Source organism: Kogia breviceps, chromosome 19 (genome assembly GCF_026419965.1).
Source record: "Kogia breviceps isolate mKogBre1 chromosome 19, mKogBre1 haplotype 1, whole genome shotgun sequence".
Lineage (NCBI taxonomy): Eukaryota > Metazoa > Chordata > Mammalia > Artiodactyla > Physeteridae > Kogia > Kogia breviceps.
The window spans coordinates 40,987,185-41,007,895 of NC_081328.1; the positions used below are offsets into that span (position 1 = coordinate 40,987,185).

At 53.6% G+C, this 20,711-nt stretch overlaps 1 protein-coding gene across 5 annotated transcripts; it reads right to left on the minus strand.

Moving 5' to 3' along the window:
* Positions 1 to 2,565: 2,565 nt before the first annotated feature.
* On the minus strand, positions 2,566 to 20,152 carry DCAKD (dephospho-CoA kinase domain containing). 5 transcript variants are annotated; one of them, XM_067020970.1, is made up of 6 exons: positions 20,024 to 20,150; positions 13,718 to 13,887; positions 10,625 to 10,736; positions 10,059 to 10,262; positions 6,773 to 6,860; positions 2,566 to 3,804 (listed from the first exon to the last, which is right to left on the minus strand). In XM_067020970.1, the coding sequence occupies exons 3-6, from the start codon at positions 10,734 to 10,736 to the stop codon at positions 3,513 to 3,515; spliced, it is 696 nt and encodes a 231-aa protein (XP_066877071.1). In that variant the 5' UTR covers positions 13,718 to 13,887; positions 20,024 to 20,150; the 3' UTR covers positions 2,566 to 3,512. The 5 variants fall into 5 exon arrangements, with proteins under 5 accessions (XP_066877071.1, XP_058904835.1, XP_066877070.1 ...); XM_059048852.2 differs by having other exon boundaries at positions 10,625 to 10,740; positions 20,024 to 20,147; XM_067020969.1 differs by lacking the exon at positions 13,718 to 13,887 and having other exon boundaries at positions 20,024 to 20,152.
* Between the last annotated feature and the right edge of the window lie 559 nt (positions 20,153 to 20,711).

The following is a 20,711-nucleotide window of genomic DNA, read 5'->3' on the forward strand; positions in this document are numbered from 1 at the left end:
CCAGAGCCCCTTCCCAGCCTGCAAGCTCAAGCTGGGTGCCTGCTCCCTCGCAGTCCCTCCCTCCCTCCCTCCCTCCCTCTCCCTGGGCTCTGAGCTGTGGAGAAGAATGATTTCCTGTAATTGGCCAGCAATCTGGCTGCCCGACTTGTTCTATCGACATGCTGGTTAGCTGGAAATTGTATTGGAATCTGAGCAATGGGGAGGGGAGGGTGGGGAGCAAAGGGAGGAGGCTCTTTGGGCCCCAGCTGGGTGCAGCCTCAGCTCTTCGGGTGGGACAGAGCCACCAGCCACATCTCCCCTTCCCGGGGAAGGAGCAGGAGAGCAGCCCACAGAGCCTCAGCATCTCCTGCATTTTGCTCCTTTTCATCTGCCATCTCTGGAGTCTCCCCTGCCCACCCCATGTGGCCCCGAGGCCTCAGGTCATCACTGCCACCCTACTCCCTCTCCTGCTCCTGGGACTGGTTCCTCCTGACCTGGAGTGCCTTTGTGACAGCAACCCTGGCTGTCCCTCTCCCATCCAATTTCTAGCCATGGTGGCCTGTTATGGAGTGTCCCAAACCTTTCCCTGCCCCTCCCTTCACCCTCCCAAGGACAGAGAGAGACTGAACATATGAAGAAGAGTTGACAGTAACTCCTAGCTAAAGACCCGAGGCGTCATTAATGGGGACAGTGCAGGTAGTGGGAGGAGCATTGTACTGGGAGTCCAGAGCGTGGGATTATGCCGTTTGGTTACTTGGGCCCCCATGGCTCAACCTCTGAGCCTCCTGCACTCCTTCTCAGAGTTGGGGGACTTCAAGGAGATAGTTGCGGGATGTGCTTTGGAATCTGCAAGGCTCTGCTAAGTACCCTATGGCCAGCCTGGGCCCTGGGGATGGGGATGGTTTTAGAGGCCCGCCTGTCCCCTTCATTTCGCCGCCGCCGGGAGGCCGGTGCGCCTGCAGCCCTCGCTGGCGTCTTTACTGCTCTAAGCCGGGGAGGTGAGGCCCAGAGTGGGTGAACGGAGGGCAAGGCCCGAGCGCGCGGTTGGAGAGTGGGAGGCCTAGGGAGCGAGCGTGCCGGTCGCCCTCGCACGGGGTGGAATGGGGACACATCCGTCCGCCCCGCGGCGCCAGGGGCGCGGGGTGCCCGCAGCTCCAGCAAAGAGGACGCAGCGAGCCGCACGGCTTGTTAATTAGCGCCCGGGCCTGGGCCGAGCGCCCGCGCCTCCGCGGCAGGCGGGGGGATCTGACGCCGCCGCGGAACCGTAGGAGAGGCAGGAACGCCACCGGGAGAAAGTTAGTAACCGCTCGGCGAGCGCCTGCCGCCGAGGCCCGACCTCAACCTGGGCGAGTGCTGCCACCTGCCGGCCGGAGGGGAGACCGTCCGCCCGGGCGCGGGGCCGGGGCTCCCGGGGTCCTGGCTCCTGCTGTATCCAAGGGGCTGCCGAGCGACCTAGACATGAAGGGACGCCCCAGGGGAAGTAGGATTCTTGTAAGGCCGTCTTGGGCCACCAAGCCTGGGAAAGGGAGGCAAGAGGAGGTGTGTGGGAGCTGTGGCAGGACCAGGGCAAGAGGAGGACGGGATGGCATTTTCTCCACACCTTAACAGGCTGGCCATCCTCTGACATTCCGGCATCAAACTCAGTAGACTAGGTCAGGGAGGAAAATAACTCTGGAACTTTATAGTTTGCAAAGGGTTTTCGCCGTCCTCTGACATAAGCATCATGAAGTCAAGAGGTCACATAAGTAGGAGACAAAGCCCAGTGGGCCAGAGCGATGCCAGGTCTGCCCCTTCCAGGCAGGCCCGGGGACACAGCGGGCAGAATTCTGAAACCTGGCTCTGACCCGAATAAGATCATCTCTATGGGCCTGGAATCAGAATAATCAATGCTATGTTACCTCCGGGTGTCATACATCCAGCGGCATCCGGCATGTCACGCCTTCACGAAGCGCCATCTTCTCAATGACTAGGGTTAACAGGGCACTGGGAGGAGTCCATACCTTTCTTCCCTTACCCGCTCTTGCCAGGTCTCAAACCGGAGAAGCAGCTGCCCTCTGCCATTCTCATCCTGCCCTGGCCCTCACCCCACAGCCTGCCACCACCACCTTACCAGCCTTTGCCCCTCGCGGGTTTGCAGTGAGTTAATGAGCTGCTCTGAAGTATGAGCAGCTCTGGGAAATGGGGCACTAAGTATGGCCACCACAGCAGTCGCATTTGTCACACTCATTTCTGGTCTTAATAGGCTGCTGGCCGCAGGATCAACACATCAGCGGGTCTGCCGGCTCTGGCAAGGGGAAGCTGATGTCTACATTGGTCTAATTGGGTTGGGGAAGGAAGATGGAGTATGTGGGTGTGAGGCTGCCCCAGCACCTCCACCCACCTCTCACACAGGTACATCTGAACTGGGCTGGAATCCTCCTGGGGCCCCAGAAGAAGTCAGAAGGCAACTGTACCTTCTGGGGCCAGGGAAGTGAGGAGCACAGGTCTTAGTGTGGGAGGAGGCCAAGTTTAACCCCAATGGTATCAGCCAAGTCTGGGAACCTCGGTCAGTCGGTGATGCTGGGGGAACAATGGCAGCACAGGGCATTTCAGATCAACACACTTTATTCAGCACCAATGGCGAGTGAGGCTCTACGCCAGGAACACAGATGAATAAGACACAGTTCCTGCCCTCAAAGGGCTTACAGTCTAGTAGGAGAGACTAACCAGTTTTTGGCTGATTATTATACTGTGGATTCAGGTAAAATGTGGGGTGGGGGGTACCCCAGAGCACCTAACCCAGCCTGGGGCTTCAGATGGTGCCTGAGCTGGAAGGTAGCCAGTTGTAGGGAAAAAAAAGGTTTTCCAGATTGGGGAGCAGCAAGGTGAAGGCAAAGAGGCCAGAGACAGCCTGGTGCACCACGTGCAGACTAGCAAGAGCTCCGGGAGGTAGTGGTAGGAGGAGGGGGAGCAGGGTGTGGGGAGTGCTAGGGAAATGCCATGGTGGGACAGAGGGTCATCCCAGAAGAGGCCTGGCCTCTGCCCCGCTACAGCATCATCCACAAGGGAATTGTTACTGCCTCCTGGCCAAGGGCTTCAATCTACAGGGGAATCCTGCTTGAAGGCAGCCCTCGGTCCAAAGTGATTTCCCATGGTCCACACAGGGGGTTTTGGCCGTGACCGGGCACGTGCTAGGAGAGGGTTCAAGCCCAGGGACCCTCCCAGCTTTAAACACTGGTGACGGCCACTGAAAGTGCTCCTCACCCCCGCCCACAAGTTACAAGAGTCTACCATAGTGGCTTCCACACCCCGTGATGGACACTGTTCCAGAGGGAGGGGCGCTGGGGGAGGTGGGAAGGAGCATCTGCTGACAGAGCGCTGTTTCTCTGCCTTGGACAGGATGTGCTCCGAGGAAGGGTCGGCCCAGTGCAGGGCTCCAGCCCAGATCCAGAGTGTGTGTGTTGAGGGGTTGGGAGGAAACCGGATGCACTCATTACCCGGTTTCAGCCTCTGAGGAGGTGGAGACCCAGGAATTCCTGCCTTGCAGGGTCCCCCTAGGGGGAAGGCAGGAGGTAGTGGGTGAGCAGGTAGAGGAGACTGGCGATGCCGGCCAGCCCCGTGAGGACCCCGAGCCGCAGTGGCAGGTACTCCAGGGAGCGCTCCAGCTCGGCGTGCAGGAGGACCACCTGGCGTTTGGTGACGCGCCACTCGCCCGAGTTGTCTAGAACGTGGCGGGCCATGCGGGCCTTGTCCTTCAGGGGCAGCTGGGCCTTGATCCGGGCCTCTGCGTCGTCGCGGTTCAGGTTGTTCCGCTGCATCAGCCGGGCCAGCTGCGTGTCTCGGTCACTAGGGACCGGGCAGAAGGGCTGCTCAGACATCGCAGGTCCCGGCCTCCCTCCCAGTGGCGCGTTTACAGGGGTGGACAGCCCTGGAAGCTCATGGCCCCCCCACCCCCACCCCACTCTTTGTGAGCACCCTAGTAGCACTATGGGCTACCTGAGCCCTTTAGTATAAATGGGGAGGGAAAAGGGGGCAGCTGCTGTTTTCTGCCACCTGGGGTCTCTCTGCTTTGCCACCAGGCCCGAGAATCCCCAGTTTTACGATGGGAGGATTTGATCACCTGGAATCAGCTACATCCTGCATCCCTGGATGGATGAGCTTTACTGAAAGGCCTGTGTCTGCAAGCTAAACACTTCCTTCAGTTCCCCTGGGGGCCCGGGCCTGCGGCATCAAAAACAGCTTCCCGGTCCACCACAAGGCGCCCTCTCTCCTTGTCTTCCCACACCTAGTCCTGCACATTCAGAGCAAAAGGAGCGTGCTCAGACGGTGGCCGCTGGGCTTGATGCCACTGATGAAGCGGGATGCGCAGAGCCCAAGGTGCTTCTAAGAGGAGCAAGGACTTGAGAACTGGATCCCCTCGGTCCTTGGGACAGGACTGAGCACTGCACAGTAAGCCAAGCAACACCCAGTCTCCCAACTCCATAGGAAATACAAAGAATGCCTCTCTCGCGCACTCTGATATTACCACCTGGGTCCTTCCTCGGCAAACTCCCTGTCCTGCTTTTGGCTACACAGGAACTGCCCAGCTGTCCTCTGGAACGGGGTCATTTCTATGAATGCCTAAGCCCCTCAATAGGAACAAGGTGGGAAAGGGCTGCAGCAGCTGTTTTCTGTCATCTGGGGTCTCTCTGCTTTGCCACTAGGCCTGAAATCTTCCCAGTTATAAGATGGGAGGATCTGATGACTACACTTTAGTCCCCTCCTACTTGTGGCCTAGACCCAAGGGCGTCCTGGGATGTGAAGACAGACTTTCCAAGGACAGACATAACTGAACACTAGCCAATCCCAACGCCATTCAGAACTGAACGTGGCAGGAAGTCATTTCTGGCTGACTGATCAGGGAAGACCTTGTAGAAGGATGGCATTTGCACTAGCCTTGGAAAGTAGGTAGGACTTCTGATTTCCTTTGTTAGGGGGACAGCATACTGTCAAGGTCATGGGGCCAATTCCTGCCTGTCTACAAGGACTATATCCAACCCTAGTCAGGGACACTGCAGATCTGTGGCTGGGAAAGGCTGGGTCAGAGAATGGAGATGGCTTGGGGCCACCAGTGAGCGCACACCCTTCAGACGGTGAGGCCGAGACCAGCGGCCTCCTGGGATGTGAAGGCAGAACTCTCTGACAGCCCTTCCTGGAGCTCAGGGATAGTCCCAGATGGTTAAAAGACTGATGTTGTTTGTGGTAAGGGAACTTCTGCCCAAACATTTATCCCACAATTGGCAAGCTCCTCGAAAAAGTGAATGATCACATTTTGGTATAATCACACTTTGGTAAACACCCATATTATTTCAAATGCCAGTTAAAGGAGTCCATGAGGGGGTCCATATTTTTGTAAAGCGTGGATCCCTTTTATGAAAAGCAAATAATCACTCATTCATCTCTTGGGCATCTCTCAAGAGCCATACAACCACATGCGGTAAAAGTGGGGCATGTATGGCACCTGAGACCCTGAGAAAGGCTGCTCTGGCTGGTGAGTGGGGCTGGAGGATCTCCTGGGGAGTAGGCAGAATCTACAAAGCTGCAATTATCTGCCAGGAGCCACTGCTACCTCTGCTCTTAGCAAAAGGAAAGCACAGGAAGGGGAAGGTGGCAGGGAAAGCGTGGAGTCACCTGGTGACTGCAGACGCCACCAGCCCGTCTTGTTTACTCACCTACACTCTAGTAAGACTTTTTTTTTGAATCCCTTGGTACAAAGTTTCAATTGTATTAAAATTCCAAGGCGAAGAGAATTCTGTCCTTCTGGAGTTGGCTTGGCCTCAATTGATAGTCTTTCACAAACAGAGAACAAAGAACCCAGAGAGGCTACAGGATTACAGGGGGAGACATGCGCCAGTGTGGGAGCGAAGAGGATGCCTGAGTCCCTGCACCAGGCTCAGCAGATTCAGGTTGCCTCTAAATGCCAACCCATAGCAGGGCGCTGGGGCAGAGGGCAGGGTGATGCTTAGGGCACTGAGCACTCCAGGCCATGCCTCCAGTGTGTTAGGAGACTCCCCTGCCATTAGTCTCTTGAGAGCCACCCTGTGCCCAAAGTACCTGCAGAGCCAAGTGTCCACCTCTGTGTCTGTTGTACTTATGGGTGGCATCCAGGAAGTTTCTGGAAGGCAGAGACACCCTGAAGCCTCATCTGCACTCTCACTCCGCTGGGACTATGACTCATTTTCTCTGACAGCTTGATTCTCCTGTTTGCCAAACCTGGATTCTGGTTTGCTTCATGTCCTGGGGGACATGAACAAAGCTCCTTCCTTAGCTGGGTTCTGACAGCTCCCTCTCTGCAACTTTCTGTTCATAGATTTTGCCGATGGGTGACCCTCGACAAATTCTGTAACTCCCTGCCTTGAGTTTTCTATAACTCAGAAATATCAACTCCTGTCCTGACTACCTTATGTTGAGAGGTAAACTGAGGGAAGTAATAAATGTTTGGAAAGTTGAGAAGTACTGCAGGAGGGAAAAGGGAACCAATGAATAAGAACATGGTCGCCCAGGGCAGGTCCCGGCATCTGGGCTGAAGTGCCTCCAATAGCCAGCAGGGGGAGCCCTTCCCAAGCACTAGAGAGACCTGGGGGCCATCACTACCCCACATCTACTCCCAGGCACATCTGGGTCAGGCACAGAGGTCAGTTTCTATAGGCTCTGGGCCTCCTGGCCACCCTGTGGGGAAAGGGCAAAATGCAGGGGGCCATTTTGCAGGTACACGCCTTACCCCAGGGGTCCTCCTTTCCAGCCTCGGTCAGGCCAGGCCATGCCACAAACTCACCAGTATACCACCACTGTGTGCTTCATGTACTTGAGCAGTTTCTTGGTCTCAAACAGCAGGGGGATATCCAGAATCACGTAGCGGTATCCTGGGGGGAGGCCAGGAAACCCACAAATTCAATTCTGCAAGCACACACAGGACTATGTGCTCAGTGTGGGAACAGAGTCAAAGCCACTGTCCCCTACCATCAGGAGCTCCCCGGCAGACGGGGAGACCTTCCAAGGAGAGGCATAACCTGAACGCCAGCCAGTTCCAATGCCATTCAGAACACAACGCTGCAGAAAGTCATTTTGGGGTGGATGATCCAAGAAGACCTTACAGAAGGGACGGCATCTGTATTGGCCTTGAAAAGCGGGTAGGACTTCTGACACTTGAAAATGAGCAGGCGCAGGTGAGGGTTCCAGGAAGGGGAACACCTCTGGCGGAAGTGGAGGCCTCGAGCAGAGGGAGGAGAAGCTGACAAGGTGGTCGGGGCAGTCACAAAGGGTTGAGTTCACTTGATCTTGAACCCAAAGAGTTATTTCTGAACAGGGAGGTGACAGCCAGAGCTGTAGGAGACTGGAGGGAGTTTCCAGGAATAAGTGGGCCTGTTCTGCCCTACTTCACCCACCTTTCCTTAAAAAAAGAGAAAAAAAATGATAGGTTCTCCAGCAGGAGCCAGGTCCTACATGGCGCTCTCTGCCGACTCTGCACGAGAAACTCCTATGGGGCGGCGGCCGCAGCCCCAGAGGGAAAGAGGCTGCTTATCGGCGTCAGAGGCTGCCTGCAGCCAGGGATTACAGGTACGATTCTGGAGGGGGGGGGGGCGTGGTTATGACTCTTACTACAGAAGTAACTCCCGCGGGGTAACCGGCACAGATAGCCCTCCCACTGCAAGCCAAGCCGGCCAAGGGGATGTACCCTCACCCATTGTGCGTGGGCATGTCCCTGGGCTACTCGCCCAGGAACGCCTGGGGCTCCTAGTTCTCTTTAGGCCAGTGACCGCTGTGTAAGTGTGGGAAACCTGGCAGGGGTCCAGGAGCAGTGAGAAGCGGGGGGTCATGAGATGGGCTCAGGTGACACGCCTTGGTTTGTCGCCACCACCGTCTCCCTTTGGGCCCCTTACCAAACCTCACCTGTGTAAATGAGCGAACAGATGGCCCGCTTCTCAGGAAGATGGTAAGGATTACATGAGCAAATGCCTGTAAACCCCTCAGCAGCCCCTCACTCAGACCCTCACTCACTGCTCCACAGATGATGGCTGTTATTACTACAGCTCCCTGGAGGAAGGAGGCTGGCAGTGCTGGCTCCCCCACTCCTGTCCAGCCCAGAACAGGGGCCGAGACCAGATCCTCCCTGGGCCTCTTACCTCCCTTTTCTGCTCCACTCCCGTCCCTTCCTCTCCCTGCACTGTCCTTTCTCCTCGGCCCCTCTCGGGAGGTCGCGGACAGCTCTATGGTTCGCTGGCAAAGGGCTATTCAGCTGTCACATCCCTCCTGCTTGATAAGCTCTGCAAACCATCCTGACTCTATTAAGACATCCGTCTGCCTACGCAGAGACCTCCCAACAGCTGGTGATCTTATCTGACGTTTGATTATACCAGCTCTGACAGTTGTATTTGGTATACTCATCAGGGGAAAACTGGGACTGTGGAAGCCACAGCTGTCGTCCCCATTTTTCACCTTATCGAGCTGAAAAGAGCTTTCTGGCTTTTATTTAAGTGGTGTTGGCTGGGGAGAAGGGAAGTTGGGTGGATGACACAGCGGGAGAACTTTGGAGCGGGTGACATTATCCGATGCTTAATTTCAGAAGGGGAGAGCCACTGCTGCCTCAAAGCCCTGCAGATAGATGTACTCGCGCCTGGCCTGGGAGCGACCGCGAAAGGGCAGGAATGAAAGGCAGAAGGCCTCGCCCCTGGCGGGGGGTGGGCAGTGATGGGAGGGGTCTTGGCACAGATACAAGAGGCAGGACAAAGGCAGCAAGAGTCCAGAGACTGCTCTTGAGGGAGGAGGGAGGGAGGCCTGCGGCACGGTACTGAGATGGGGAGCAAAAGCTGGTCCAGCAGGGAGGATGCTGGGAGCCAGCTCCTGTCTGGCCAGAGCTGGGGGGTGGGGAAGGGAGGGTCAACATCAAGGATGTCTGTCAAGTCATCCCTTTCCTTCTGGAGGGAGGTACTGGCCGGAGGGGGACAGGAGTGGGGAGAGGGTCCCCACTCTGTACATGAGAACTTGATGCATGGGAGAATTTGGCCATGATCACAGTGCAAAACCCCGAAGAAAAGCAAGAAGCCTCCCCCATACCCTCCAGGAAGCAAAGTCTCAGCCTCGCGACTGACGGGAGACAATCAGCCAGGCCTTCAACCGGGAGCCTGGGCTGGAGGCTCCATGGCCCAGCGGCTGACAGGCTGCTCTGTAGGGGCCCGGGGCCAGCCTCTCGCCTGATCCCCAACCACTGCTCTCAGCTCTCCCCCTTCTCCTGGGGACTGACCCCATCCTGGACAGTAAAGATCAGGTCACCCCTGCCCAACGCCATCCTGAAGAACCTTGCTAGGACTGTGGCGTATGGCTTGGGAAAGGCTGCCACAGGCCCCTGCTTTTCAAAACTCTCCCCTTCCTTCAGTCCTGCCACATCACTTGGCCGCCCCTGCGCACGCCAGGCTAGCTCTCTCCACGGAGGCCCAGCCCCCCCAACAGGGATTATCCTCCACTTAGAACCCACCGCCCGCCCCGGCCCTGGCCATCCCGGAGCCTCCCCACCTTACACTCTGCAAACTTACTTTCCCAGGCGGCTCAACCAGCACCAAATCTGACTCTGACTGCAGTTTACATTTTCGTGGTGTTTGACAGTCACGGCGGAGACTCTTAGTCTCCCCAAGAGCTTGCCCAGGTTGGCATTATCAGCCTCACTATGCAGAGGAGGAAACAGGCAGAGCGGTGGGTGCACTCAACAGTCACACTGCTGGAAACCGTGAGGGCCAGGACTTAAACTCAGGTCTTATGACTCCATTATTCGCCAGCTATTAGTACTCCCACCCCTACTAGAAAAGTCAGCTTCCTGGGGTTCATGGCTCAACAGCCTCAAGTGTCTCTTCTCATTAAACTGTCAGCCCCCTTAAGAGTTGAGGGACGTCACTGCTCGCTGGGGCTGGTACAGGGCGGCACGGAGGATGCCAATGAGCAGAGTGACCCCGACAGCCCGGATGATAATCGCCCCCCCCCCCGCCCCCCGCCAACCCTTCTGCAGAGAAGGGCCTGGGCCCCAGGGGGAGCTTGCCCTGCCCCACCCCGTCCCAGGCCCCGGGTCTTACCCCGGAGGAAGAACTTGAAGGTCTCCTTCATCATTTCCTTGCAGATCTCGGGGTGGGTGATGGAGTTAAGCAGGTGCCGCCGGTCGGGCTGGTTAAAGATCAGGTCCCCCAGGACCTTTCGATCAATGTCGCCATTCTCCAGCAAGACCTCAGTGCCAAAGGCCTCCACGATACGCCGGTGGGCGGGGTATCCTGGCTGGACGACTGTGGCATGAAGAAGAGCCTGGGTCACTCTCTGGAGCCTCCAGCCCAGCCAGGCGACTCTGAGTGGCCAGAGGCAAAATGATGGGGGAACCCAGGGGTGCTTCTTTCAGTTGCAGCAAAAACAAGGTGAGGGGAGGGAAAGCAGGCAGGGCAGAGTGCAGAGTCCCTGGTGGTGGTCATGGGGTGAGGGGAGCTGGAGGGAAGAGTGGGGTGGGGCAGTAGGGGGCAGGAGCGGGAGACCAGGGCTGGGGAAGGCCCTCCCCTCCTCTGAGGGCTTGAAGGACCTTAGAAAAAGGTGAGGCCTCATGGAAGGAAGGGAGCCCAGGGGATCTGCTGTGTACAACCCACCCCCCCCAACTCACCATGCCGGGCAATGACGTCCACATCAATCACCGCACAACCCAGCTGCTGGAACACCTGGATCACCGAACTCTTGCCTGAGGCAATGCCCCCTGTCAGCCCCACCAGGAACATCTTCCTAGGAAAGAGGGAGGTCAGTGAGCATTGGAACCAGGAGCCAGAGGTCACCGGAGGCCAAGCTCCCCGGTTGCGATGGTCCCGCATAGGAATGCCGGAAAGACCTGCCTGAGGGACAGAGCAGGCCTGGTCAGTGTGGAGCCAAATGGCTGGGGGAGAGCAAGGCAAAGGCAGGGGAGGGAGACACAGCCTGGCGAGGCAGAGCCAAGGCCTGAGCTTGGGAGGCTGAGGGTCCACCCGAGACAGAACACTCTTTCAGGAAAGGCCTCCGGTATTCTTTTAAAGACACTCATGAAGAAGGCAAACTAACACTGTATAAACTCAGCAATCAAAACGCTGAGCAGGCACAGCAAGGTCAGGTGCTATTAAGTAAAGAGAGCTTTCTGGAGGCTGCCGTACCCCACTGCAGGCAAGCTCCCCATAGGAAAGGGACATCTGTCCCTCTGGGGTGAACCCAAGGCGCTCTCCAGATGCCCTCAGCCTCCGCTTTCTAGTCTGGGACGCTGAGGCTCACAGGGAGGAAATGACCTGCCTGCCACACCCAGCACGGGCACCGGGTCAGCCTGGGTGACTGGTGTACACTGAGAGGAATAATCCCTCCTTCTAAGAAGCAGCCCAGATGGGGAGCTCAGTGAGAGGCAGTGGCTGAGTGGCCACTAAGCCTGAGGTTTAGAGACGTGTGGATCGTGCCAAGAAGGAACGAGGGAAGGAAGACAGGCTTGGTGGGGAGGTAGCCTTCAGCCTGGCGTGGTGATCTGCGGTTCTCAGACTGAGCAGTTGCAATACAGCACAGAGGCTAGGAGCACGGACCCCTTCAAATCCAGTTGCTCCACCTGCATGCTGTGCAACCCGGGGCAAGTCACTTGCCTCTCTCAACCTCAGTTTTTTCATCCATAAAATGCGGGTAAAATGCAGATGAACCTGCCTCCTAAGGCTGTTGTGCAGACTGACTGAGAAAACACGTCTACAGCCCTTGGTGCATTGCCACTAACGTGGTAAATGTCCAGGAAAGGAGGTGACGGTGCTGGTGCAGGACGGATGCTGTGAGTCAGTCATACTGCAAGGCACGGAAAGAAAAAAGAACTTTCATGAAGTCAGGTCCCCGTTCCTGCAGCAGGCGGACTCTCAACCACTGCGCCACCAGGGAAGCCCTCACAGTAGGTTTTTAAGCCGTGTTGCATTTTCAGTAAACATGGTTACCATGTCCTGGACTCTGTTCCCAAACTGGGAGAAAATTAAATCAAAGGCCAGGTCTCTGCCATCCTTCCTTCAGCATCAAAGGAAGGATTTCCAGGACCCTGAAATCTGTCCTAGGACTTTTTTTTTTGGTTAAACAGCAGATTTACTGTCCTAATTACATTTTGCTTGAGCTTATACTGAAACGAGTCTGCTTCCCCTGAGGACACACCAAACGACAGGGGGAGGCAGCCGCTCGGGTGTGTGCTGAGTGGGTGGGTCGCTTGGGGCGGCGGGGGACCAACCTAGATGTTTAAATCTGCCCGCGCTCATTCTCACCCAGGGAAGGCGGGGCGGAGACAGGAAAATATCCACCAGAGTCATCATCCAGATGGAGAGATCTAACTAAATTATTAAACCGTTTACAAGGCATTTCTCTTCAATCTCTCTGAGACTGGAGTTGCCCCCAGGTACGTCTCCCTCCAGCTTACAAAAGAGGAGTTAAGGATAGGATTCACTTGCGGGAGAAACAAAAAAAATTCATCTACTCAGCTGAAGCTTTAAAAAATTTTTTTAATTAAAAAAATTAAAAAAAAATTTTTTTGGCTGGGTCTCACGACTTGTGGGATCTTAGTTCCCTGACCAGGGATTGAACCTAGGCCCTCAGCAGAGAGATCGTGGAGTCTTAGCCACTGGACCACCAGGGAATTCCTTTTTTATTTTTTATTTATTTACTTATTTTTGGTGAAGCTTTGAAATGGGATAACCAGCACCAGCATTTTAAATCCAAACTCCATCCTATTGTCCCTAAAGCACTGGGTCCTCTTCTGCGGAAGACCCATCTTGAGAACAGGCCGTAGCTGAGGGAAGGGGCAAAGGCTGGTTCTCCACAAGGCCCTGACCCCTCATCGATGAAAGCAAGCCACTGTCAGCTGGTCACCCAGGTTTGCCGAGTTGGGCAAGAGGGCCTGTAAGACCATGTGGCCGAGCAGACCTCACCTCCTTCCTGTACACAGGACCAGGACCCACCTCAAGACCTACTGAGTCAGATCTTGGTGGGTCGGGGTGGGGGGGGGGTGGAGGCACCCAGGCAGTTCTGCTGTGCAACAAGGCTTGGGATGGACTCTTTGTTTATGATGGTAAAGACTGAAGACCAGAGAAGAAGGGACTTGCCCAGGACCACAACTAAAAGCAGAGCCAGGATGGAATTCAGGGCTCTTAACTCCAAGTCTAGACCCCTGCCTTAATGTACCCTGGGAATGGAAAATTAATTTACGTTTAGATTAAGACAAAATTAGGATGGTGCATCCGTCTGTAGGCAAATCAACTTGGGGCCAAAGAAAAATTATTTCTTGATGATCACACTGGTGTTTTCCCTCTGCAGAATAGGGGGCCGGATCTTACGGGCAGCAACCAGAGCACAGAGCTAAATTCCAGGCTCAATTCTGCCCCAGCCTCCTTGGGTAACCCAATGAAGATCTTCCCTTCTTGGGGCCTTGGATGACCATCTGCAAAAACAAACTAACAGCTGCTTGGCCTCTGCCAGGAAGGCCAAGGGGATGGAGGAGCACATGCCCGGGGAAGCTGTGGGCCCCTGGCTTAAAGGGGCTGGACAAATAACAGCTGTTCCCATAGCTCACTCCTTCATGAACCGCTGAATGGGCTCCTCTGGGCTTTGCAGCAACCAAAGGAAAACACAGGCCTTGCCCCACAGGAAAACTTGGAGAGACAGACAGTAACAAATGGAACCAGCCAAGAACAGAGCACTGACAGGTGAGTGAGAGCGGTCACGTGGTACTCACCCTGGGCCTGGGGAGGGTGGGGGATGGGTCTGCCCAAGAGCCGCACTGACTGAGAGCCCACTGTCCCCTTAAGGCTCGGCAAGAAGGTAACGAAGGTTTAGGTTCCCAGCTGCCTCGAAGTCAGGCACCCAGGCCCACGCAGACCTGTCCCGTAGCTCCTCTGCAGGCACCTACCAGAAAAGTGACCACCTTTGATATCTTCTTCTTGATCTGCCTCAAAAATCATCGAAAAGCTCACCATAACGTGTGGCGGTGCTGAGTGGGGGTGGGCATCAAGAGTGACAGGGGTCGTTGTTTTAAACAAGGGACCAAAGCAGTCACTCTGAGGACCTGAAAGCAGCGAGGAAGCAGGTCACCTCTCTCAGTGCAGCCTCGTCCACCCCCCAAACCCAAATCAGGCCTCTGACATTTCTCACCACTTCATTTCCTCTCCTTCCCTTGTGCCCATTGTGCTTTGTACTTTTGTTTGTGTGACTATGTGTTCGATAAAATAAGCTCCACAAGGTCACAAGCTGTGTCCAGTTTGGAGCCTTTTGTCTCTAGCATCTAGCCCCGTGTCCAGTGTCTATCAGTCACTCACCAGGTGAGTGATATTGGTCACGTTATTTAAGCTTTCTTTGACTTAGTTCAGTCATCTGTAAAATGGAGCTAAGGACACCTAGTCTGGGTTGCCATGAAGAGTAAATGTGTTAATACATGCAAAGTGCTTAGAACAGTACTTAGCACACAAGGAACCCTCAACCAATGTTCCCTTCTTGTTCTGAGACAGTGTTTGATAACTATGCGTAGAATGAATGACTGAATGACTCCAGAAGCAGGAAAGGGAATGGGAAATACTTGGGGGTCACATTCTCCCGTCAGTGGCAAAGGGGAGGCTCCCAGCCTGCTCCTCTTTCCAAAAGAACATGCTGCTCACTGCCAGTAAATCCCTCCAGGAGAAAAGTGCAGACAAACAAAACACCAAATGGGTTCAAGAAGAGTAAGGAACTGAGGGACTTCCCTGGTGCTCCAGTGATTAAGAATCCGCCTTCCAGTGCAGGGGATGTGGGTTCGATCCCTGGTCGGGGAACTGAGATCCCACATGGCACGCCGCAACTAGAGAGAAGCCTCCGTGCTGCAACTAAGACCCGACGCAGCCAAAAATAAATAAATATTGAAAAATAAATAAATAAATAATGTGTTTTTTAAAAAAAAGAATAAGGAACTGATATGTGAATGGACACTCTTTCTTTCCTCCCTCGGGAGAGCTCGGGACTTGGGTTGGAAGCGAGTTCTCTTGTTTTGCATCTCCCAATCACCAGCCCCACACCGGCCTGCCCAGCCAGGGCCCGCAGCTCCCTCATTAACTTCCAGCCTCTTTCCTCCTCCTTCTGCAGCCTCCCAGGATTTCACCCTGGGCATGTCTGACCAGCCACAGGCTTCTCCTCTGAATCGCTTTCCAAAGCGGATGTATCCACGTTGCTCCAATGATCAATATAATCGTTTATGAAAACGAGTTGTTCCCTGCCTTGGGACTCAATTATTTTCTTGTGGAAGCAGTGCTTGCAAAAATATATTGTTTTCCAGTTAACAGATAAGTGTTATTTTTATCTACAGTTTCCTGGCTCCTGATCTTTCATTACTGGTGAGAGGCTGCTATTCAAACCCGGGTCCAAGTTCTCTTCTCTTCGTCTGCTGGGTCTATTAAGTCACCACCTCCTTCTCCAGGCTGCCAATGACCTGGAGGGAGCCCCCAGAGCAGGTGCTGGAGGTCAGCCTCCCTCTCCCTTGGCCCTCACCAACACCAAGGGAAGGGAGGGAGCAGGTCTTTCTTCTCGAGCCCTCTCCAGGCACACACCATCACTCCAGCGAGCTTTCATGGGTGGACAGGGAGGTCGTTTGGACTGGACTACAACACTGGCGTTGATGCAGAAAAAAGCATCACGGGGAATGCCAAATCTCAGGGGCTGTGAAGTCACAGGGGCCTGGGCTGGGATCTCAGCCACGTGGCCTCGGGCAATTTACTTCGGCGCTGTGGGCTTCTTCTATTTCCTTGCATATAAAACGGGATTAATAATGACTACTCGTGGGGGTTTTGTCAGGACTGAATGAGGTGCCATATGCCCCCATCACCTCATCTTCCCCAACTCAACTCGTGCCACGTTAGTGACTGCGGTCTACTCCCTTCCCCTGAAGGGCACCTCCGTCCTTTCAGTTGCTCAGGCCAAATCCCTCGGCACCCTCCTGGCTCCTCTCACAATCTTCATCCAACTCACCCGCAGCCCCTGCCAGCTCTACCTTCCAGCTTCACCACCTACCCAGACACGCCCAGATCCTCCCAACCCCCGCCAACCCCGCGCACCGTCTCGCTCCTGGATTAGTGCAGCAGCCTCTGAGGGATCTGCTGCCACCTTTGCCCCCCGACAGTCTGTTCGTCATAACAGCAGCTAGTAGTGTGGTTGGATAGTGTCACCCCTCTGCCAAACCCCCCCAAGGTCCCCGTCTCACTTCAAGCCCAGTCCTTAGAGTCCCGTAGGGGTCTCCTGACAGACATAGCTCCATTCTCTCCAGGCACCCACCACTCTCCCCCTCGACTGAGACCCTCCAGCCACCCTGGCTGCCTTGCTGCTCCTTGACCTTGCTGAGCAACCCCACCTTGGCTGCCCTGTCAGAGGCTGCCCTGAATATGTAAAATAGCACCCCTGTTTCCCTCGTTTCACTTTTCTTCACTGCACTTATCACCCCTCAAATATTATGTCTATGTGATTATTTATTGTCATCTCCCTCTCTCCCTAGAATCTGAGCACTATCAAATTCAAGGTGCTTAAAACAGGGCCCGATGAGTAGAAGGGCCTCAATCAATAGCTGTTGAATAGTGTACATAAAGCACACAGCAAAACGTCCAGCTCATGGGTAAGCAGGAACTCAACATTAACTTTTTTTTTTTTTTGCAGTACGTGGGCCTCTCACTGTCGTGGCCTCTCCCGTTGCGGAGCACAGGCTCCAGACGTGCAGGCTCAGCGGCCATGGCTCACGGGCCCAGCCGCTCCGTGGCACGTGGGATCCTCCCGGACCGGGGCACGAACCCGTGTCCCCTGCATCGGCAGGCGGACTCTCAACCACTGTGCCACCAGGGAAGCCCCAACATTAACTATTTTAAAATAAGAACTTATCTGTTACAGAAAACGTACTGTGACAATCACAAAACCTCTTCCACATCACTTCCCACCCCCACATTCCTGGGCTGAGATATCTTGGGCTCACAAATGAGGAAACCAAGGCAAGGAGTGCCTAGGAAGCTGAGCTTCCCAGCAGGCAGGAACTGGAGTGTAAGAGCTGCCATCCACCATCGGAGCTCCTCCCTATGTGCCTGGATGCCGTGGATCCCATCTGATCAACACGATGACCCAAAGAAGTCAGTTCTTATTTATTCCTATTCTAAAGGTGAGGAAATGGAAGGTAAAAGAAGTTAGGTATTTGCCCACCGTAGTTCCAAGTGGTCTTCATACTGGGAGAGGCACGAAGATTTTCCAAGGGACACAAAAACATGGTTTAAGAGGAATAAATTTCAACTCAGTTTGCCAAGTGTCTCCCTATGAGAACACATCAGCCTTGGAACATGCTGCAGGCTATCTTTTCCCAGGTTCCCAGAAAGGTGTAACTACCCACCCATGCCAAATTTTACTAAGGTGCTTTGTTCCACGGTGCAAAATACCCCTGGTACCCCAAAGGGCAATTCAAAATATAAGTATTCATGCTGAGAATGTGATTGTTTATAGTGACCATGTAACAAATCCTCCTGCTGAGTCCGGTGCTTTCTAAACCTTTGCCTTCAGTAAAGTTAAAGGAGGACCTAAAAGAACTGTCAGCTGACAGGTCATTAGTAATTGAGATCACGGTGATTTTTTGGCCCATAATTCAAAAGATGTTCAAAGAGCTGAGTATTATTGCCACAACGAAATGTCTTCAAGTCCTCTGTGTTTATTTACAAGAACCAACCTTTTCAATGCTTACGGGCATGAGAAAAAAAAAAAGTTCTGCTCTTTCTAGCAAATATACATGGATACATATATGAATTTTTCTTTAAAAAGTTCCATTTGGCTTCTTAAGAGAAGCATTTTAAATAAAACTTATGTTTAACAATGATCAAAACTAGTTGTTGTGGTCAATTGGGTATTTTAAAATTTTTGAACTCAATCCAAAAGAAAATGTTTAATATTATGACAACACAATTTTCAAGTGTTTTAATTTTTGTATGTATTTTTGTTACAGAGAAGTAGGACAACAAACCAAAGGCTTCGAGCATAAAATCGATTTTACTAGAAAAAAATTCTGTGGGGGAAATAAAGTAGAAATACGAGTTCAAGGAGGAAAAAGGAACAATGTAAAATTTCAACTGTTAAATAAAAACTGGTGGATTTCCCTGGTGGCGCAGTGGTTAAGAATCTGCCTGACAATGCAAGGGACACAGGTTCAAGCCCTGGCCCGGGAAGATCCCACATGCTGAGGAGCAACTAAGCCCCGTGTGCCACAACTACTGAGCTCACGTGCCACAACTACTTAAGCCTACGAGCCACAACTACTGAAGCCTGCGCGCCTAGAGCCCCTGCTCTGCAACAAGAGGAGCCATGACAATGAGAAGCCCACGCACCACAACGAAGAGCAGCCCCAGCTTGCCACAACTAGAGAAAGCCTGCGCACAGCAACAAAGACCTAACACAGCCAAAAATAAATTAATTAATTTTTTAAAAAAAGAAAGAAAAAAAAAGAAAAAAAAGAATCCGCCTGCCCATGCAGGGGACACGGGTTCCAGCCCTGGTCCCTGGTCCAGGAAGATCCCACATGCCGCGGAGCAACTAAGCCCGTGCGCCACAACTACTGAGCCCAAGCGCCACAACTACTGAGGCTGAGCTCTAGAGCCCGCGAGCCACAACTACTGAAGCACGCGCACCACAATGAGAAGCCCGCACACTGCAATGAAGAGTAGCCCCCGCTCGCCACAACTAGAGAAAGCCCCCTGCGCAGCAAGGAAAACCCAACGCAGCCAAAAGTAAATAAATAAATTTATATTAAAAAAAACCCCTATATATAAAAAAAACTGGTTCATGTATTCTTTTCAAAGGATGAGGGAAATCAAATCACTATGGTATTTAGATTCCACTGCAGACTTAAGTGCCTGATGTAACAGTTTTATTTTTTAAATGTCAATATTTACAATTAACCAGAAATCATATCCTTTGAAACTTTCAGAGAAAAATTTTTGCAATCTAAAAATGGGAGAGTGGGTAATTTTCAAAACAAAGCTAAGCTCACGGCTACTGCTGGCCTGCCTTCAGCCCTAAAGGCACAGATACTAAGTGAGGTTCTGAACCCTTTAACCAGATTACCCAGGAGGACACATTCAGACCTTGCTCAAAAGACAGAAGAGGATCTGGTGGGAATTTAGGGCTCTAAGGAAGAACCACCCCAACTGGCCTGTCCACTTTCTATCATCAGCCAGATCTCTAGCATTTCATCGTGTCCCCAGGCCTGTCTGCACCCTGCCAAATCCATCTGATTTATTTAGGCAAAATCTGCACAGCTGGCCCCCAAAGAAACCATATGCAAAGGCTTCCATTTCCTCAACTTTAAAACTAGGACTTAACGTCAAAGTTCATTCGGGTGTCAATTTCCCCATAACTGGGAGAGAAACATCTTTGAAAACTTCGTAAACAAACAGCTCCAGAGGCGCCAACGCCTCCATTTGGGAAGCTGGGAGGCGGAGAAAAGCAGGGAGTCGGGCTCCCCTCTTCATCAATGCATGAGTGGGAACTCCATGCCTCCAACTTTTCATGAGCAAACAGAGTCGAAAAGGTACCCAAGATCACACAACTAGAAGTGTCAGAGGCTGGATTCAAACATCAAACTTATATCTAACCACAAAGGTCTGAAGTGCAGTAGCTTTGGACTGAACCAGAGTTTGAATTCAATTTCCACCGCCTTCTAGTTGTAAACCTTTCTCGGTTTCCACAGCTGTAAAACAGAGAAAACATCACCTTACTTAGTAGGGTTTCTGTCAAGGCAATGAGCCATGGAAGTAAAATAGTATGTGCTCAATAAACTGTAACCAAGGCTTGAAAGAAAGGCGCGTACTCTACACTACACCACGCAGCACGACTGGTGCGCCCAGAGCCCGGCGCCGGGACACAATACCTCCGGGTGGACCCAGCTCTCCAGGCGGGGTGGCCTGGGCGCCCAAGAGAGCAATGCAACCCCGGGAGCCGCCGCCCGACCCGCCCCTCCCCCGGGCCCGGCAGCTCCCACTCGCCCGTGCGGTGCGCTACGTACCCGGGGGCCTCTGACCCGACCTCGGTCGCCGCGGATCGCCCAGTCTCAGAGGCGCTTACTGGGTGACTCCCGGAGGGCAGGCGAGGCCTCAGGAGCGCGCGCACGCGGACCGGACGTCCGGCCAGCGGAAGGGGGCGGGACCGGGTAGAGGGGGCTGGACCGGGGAGGAGGGGCGGGACCGGGGAGAGGAGAACCGGGAAAACGCGCAGCCCTAGAACGCTGGGCCGCTGGGAACTGCAGCGTTTCTCCTCCCTCGGAGCCAAAGCCTTTCCAAGCTGGTGGACAAAATCCGGAGAGTCCTAGCTTCGAATTCAGGACTGGCCATCGCTAGCTGTGCAGCCTCTAAGCACATTCTACCTGCCAGGTATTAACAGCACTCTGTAGGCATTAATTATCTCATTGAATCCTCGCAGTCCTTGAGGTATATACCGTCATCCCCATTTTACACAAAAGGAAACTGACATTTAAAGGTTAATCCGTTTGCCCTCTCTTAAAATGTACGTTGGCCGCAGAGCTCATTCTATCCACACAAGCCTAGTAAGTCACTTTAGCCTCTCACTCTCTCTCCTCTATCAAAGTGCAAATAATCTCTACTGTGCTGCTTGTTGAAAGAATTGGAAATACATAAAAGCATCTAATGGTGCCTCACATATAATAGGTGACCCTTAATTAACTCCTACCCTGCCTC

Bases quoted from the DNA above. Each gene is read 5' to 3' on its own strand.
- DCAKD (XM_067020969.1), bottom strand. From the start codon at position 10,736: ATGTTCCTGGTGGGGCTGACAGGGGGCATTGCCTCAGGCAAGAGTTCG. The intron at 10,263-10,624 runs GTGAGTTGGGGG...TTCATGCCACAG, and splicing joins GGACGTCATTGCCCGGCATG to TCGTCCAGCCAGGATACCCC. The intron at 3,805-6,772 runs GTGAGTTTGTGG...CCCGGTCCCTAG, and splicing joins CACACAGTGGTGGTATACTG to TGACCGAGACACGCAGCTGG.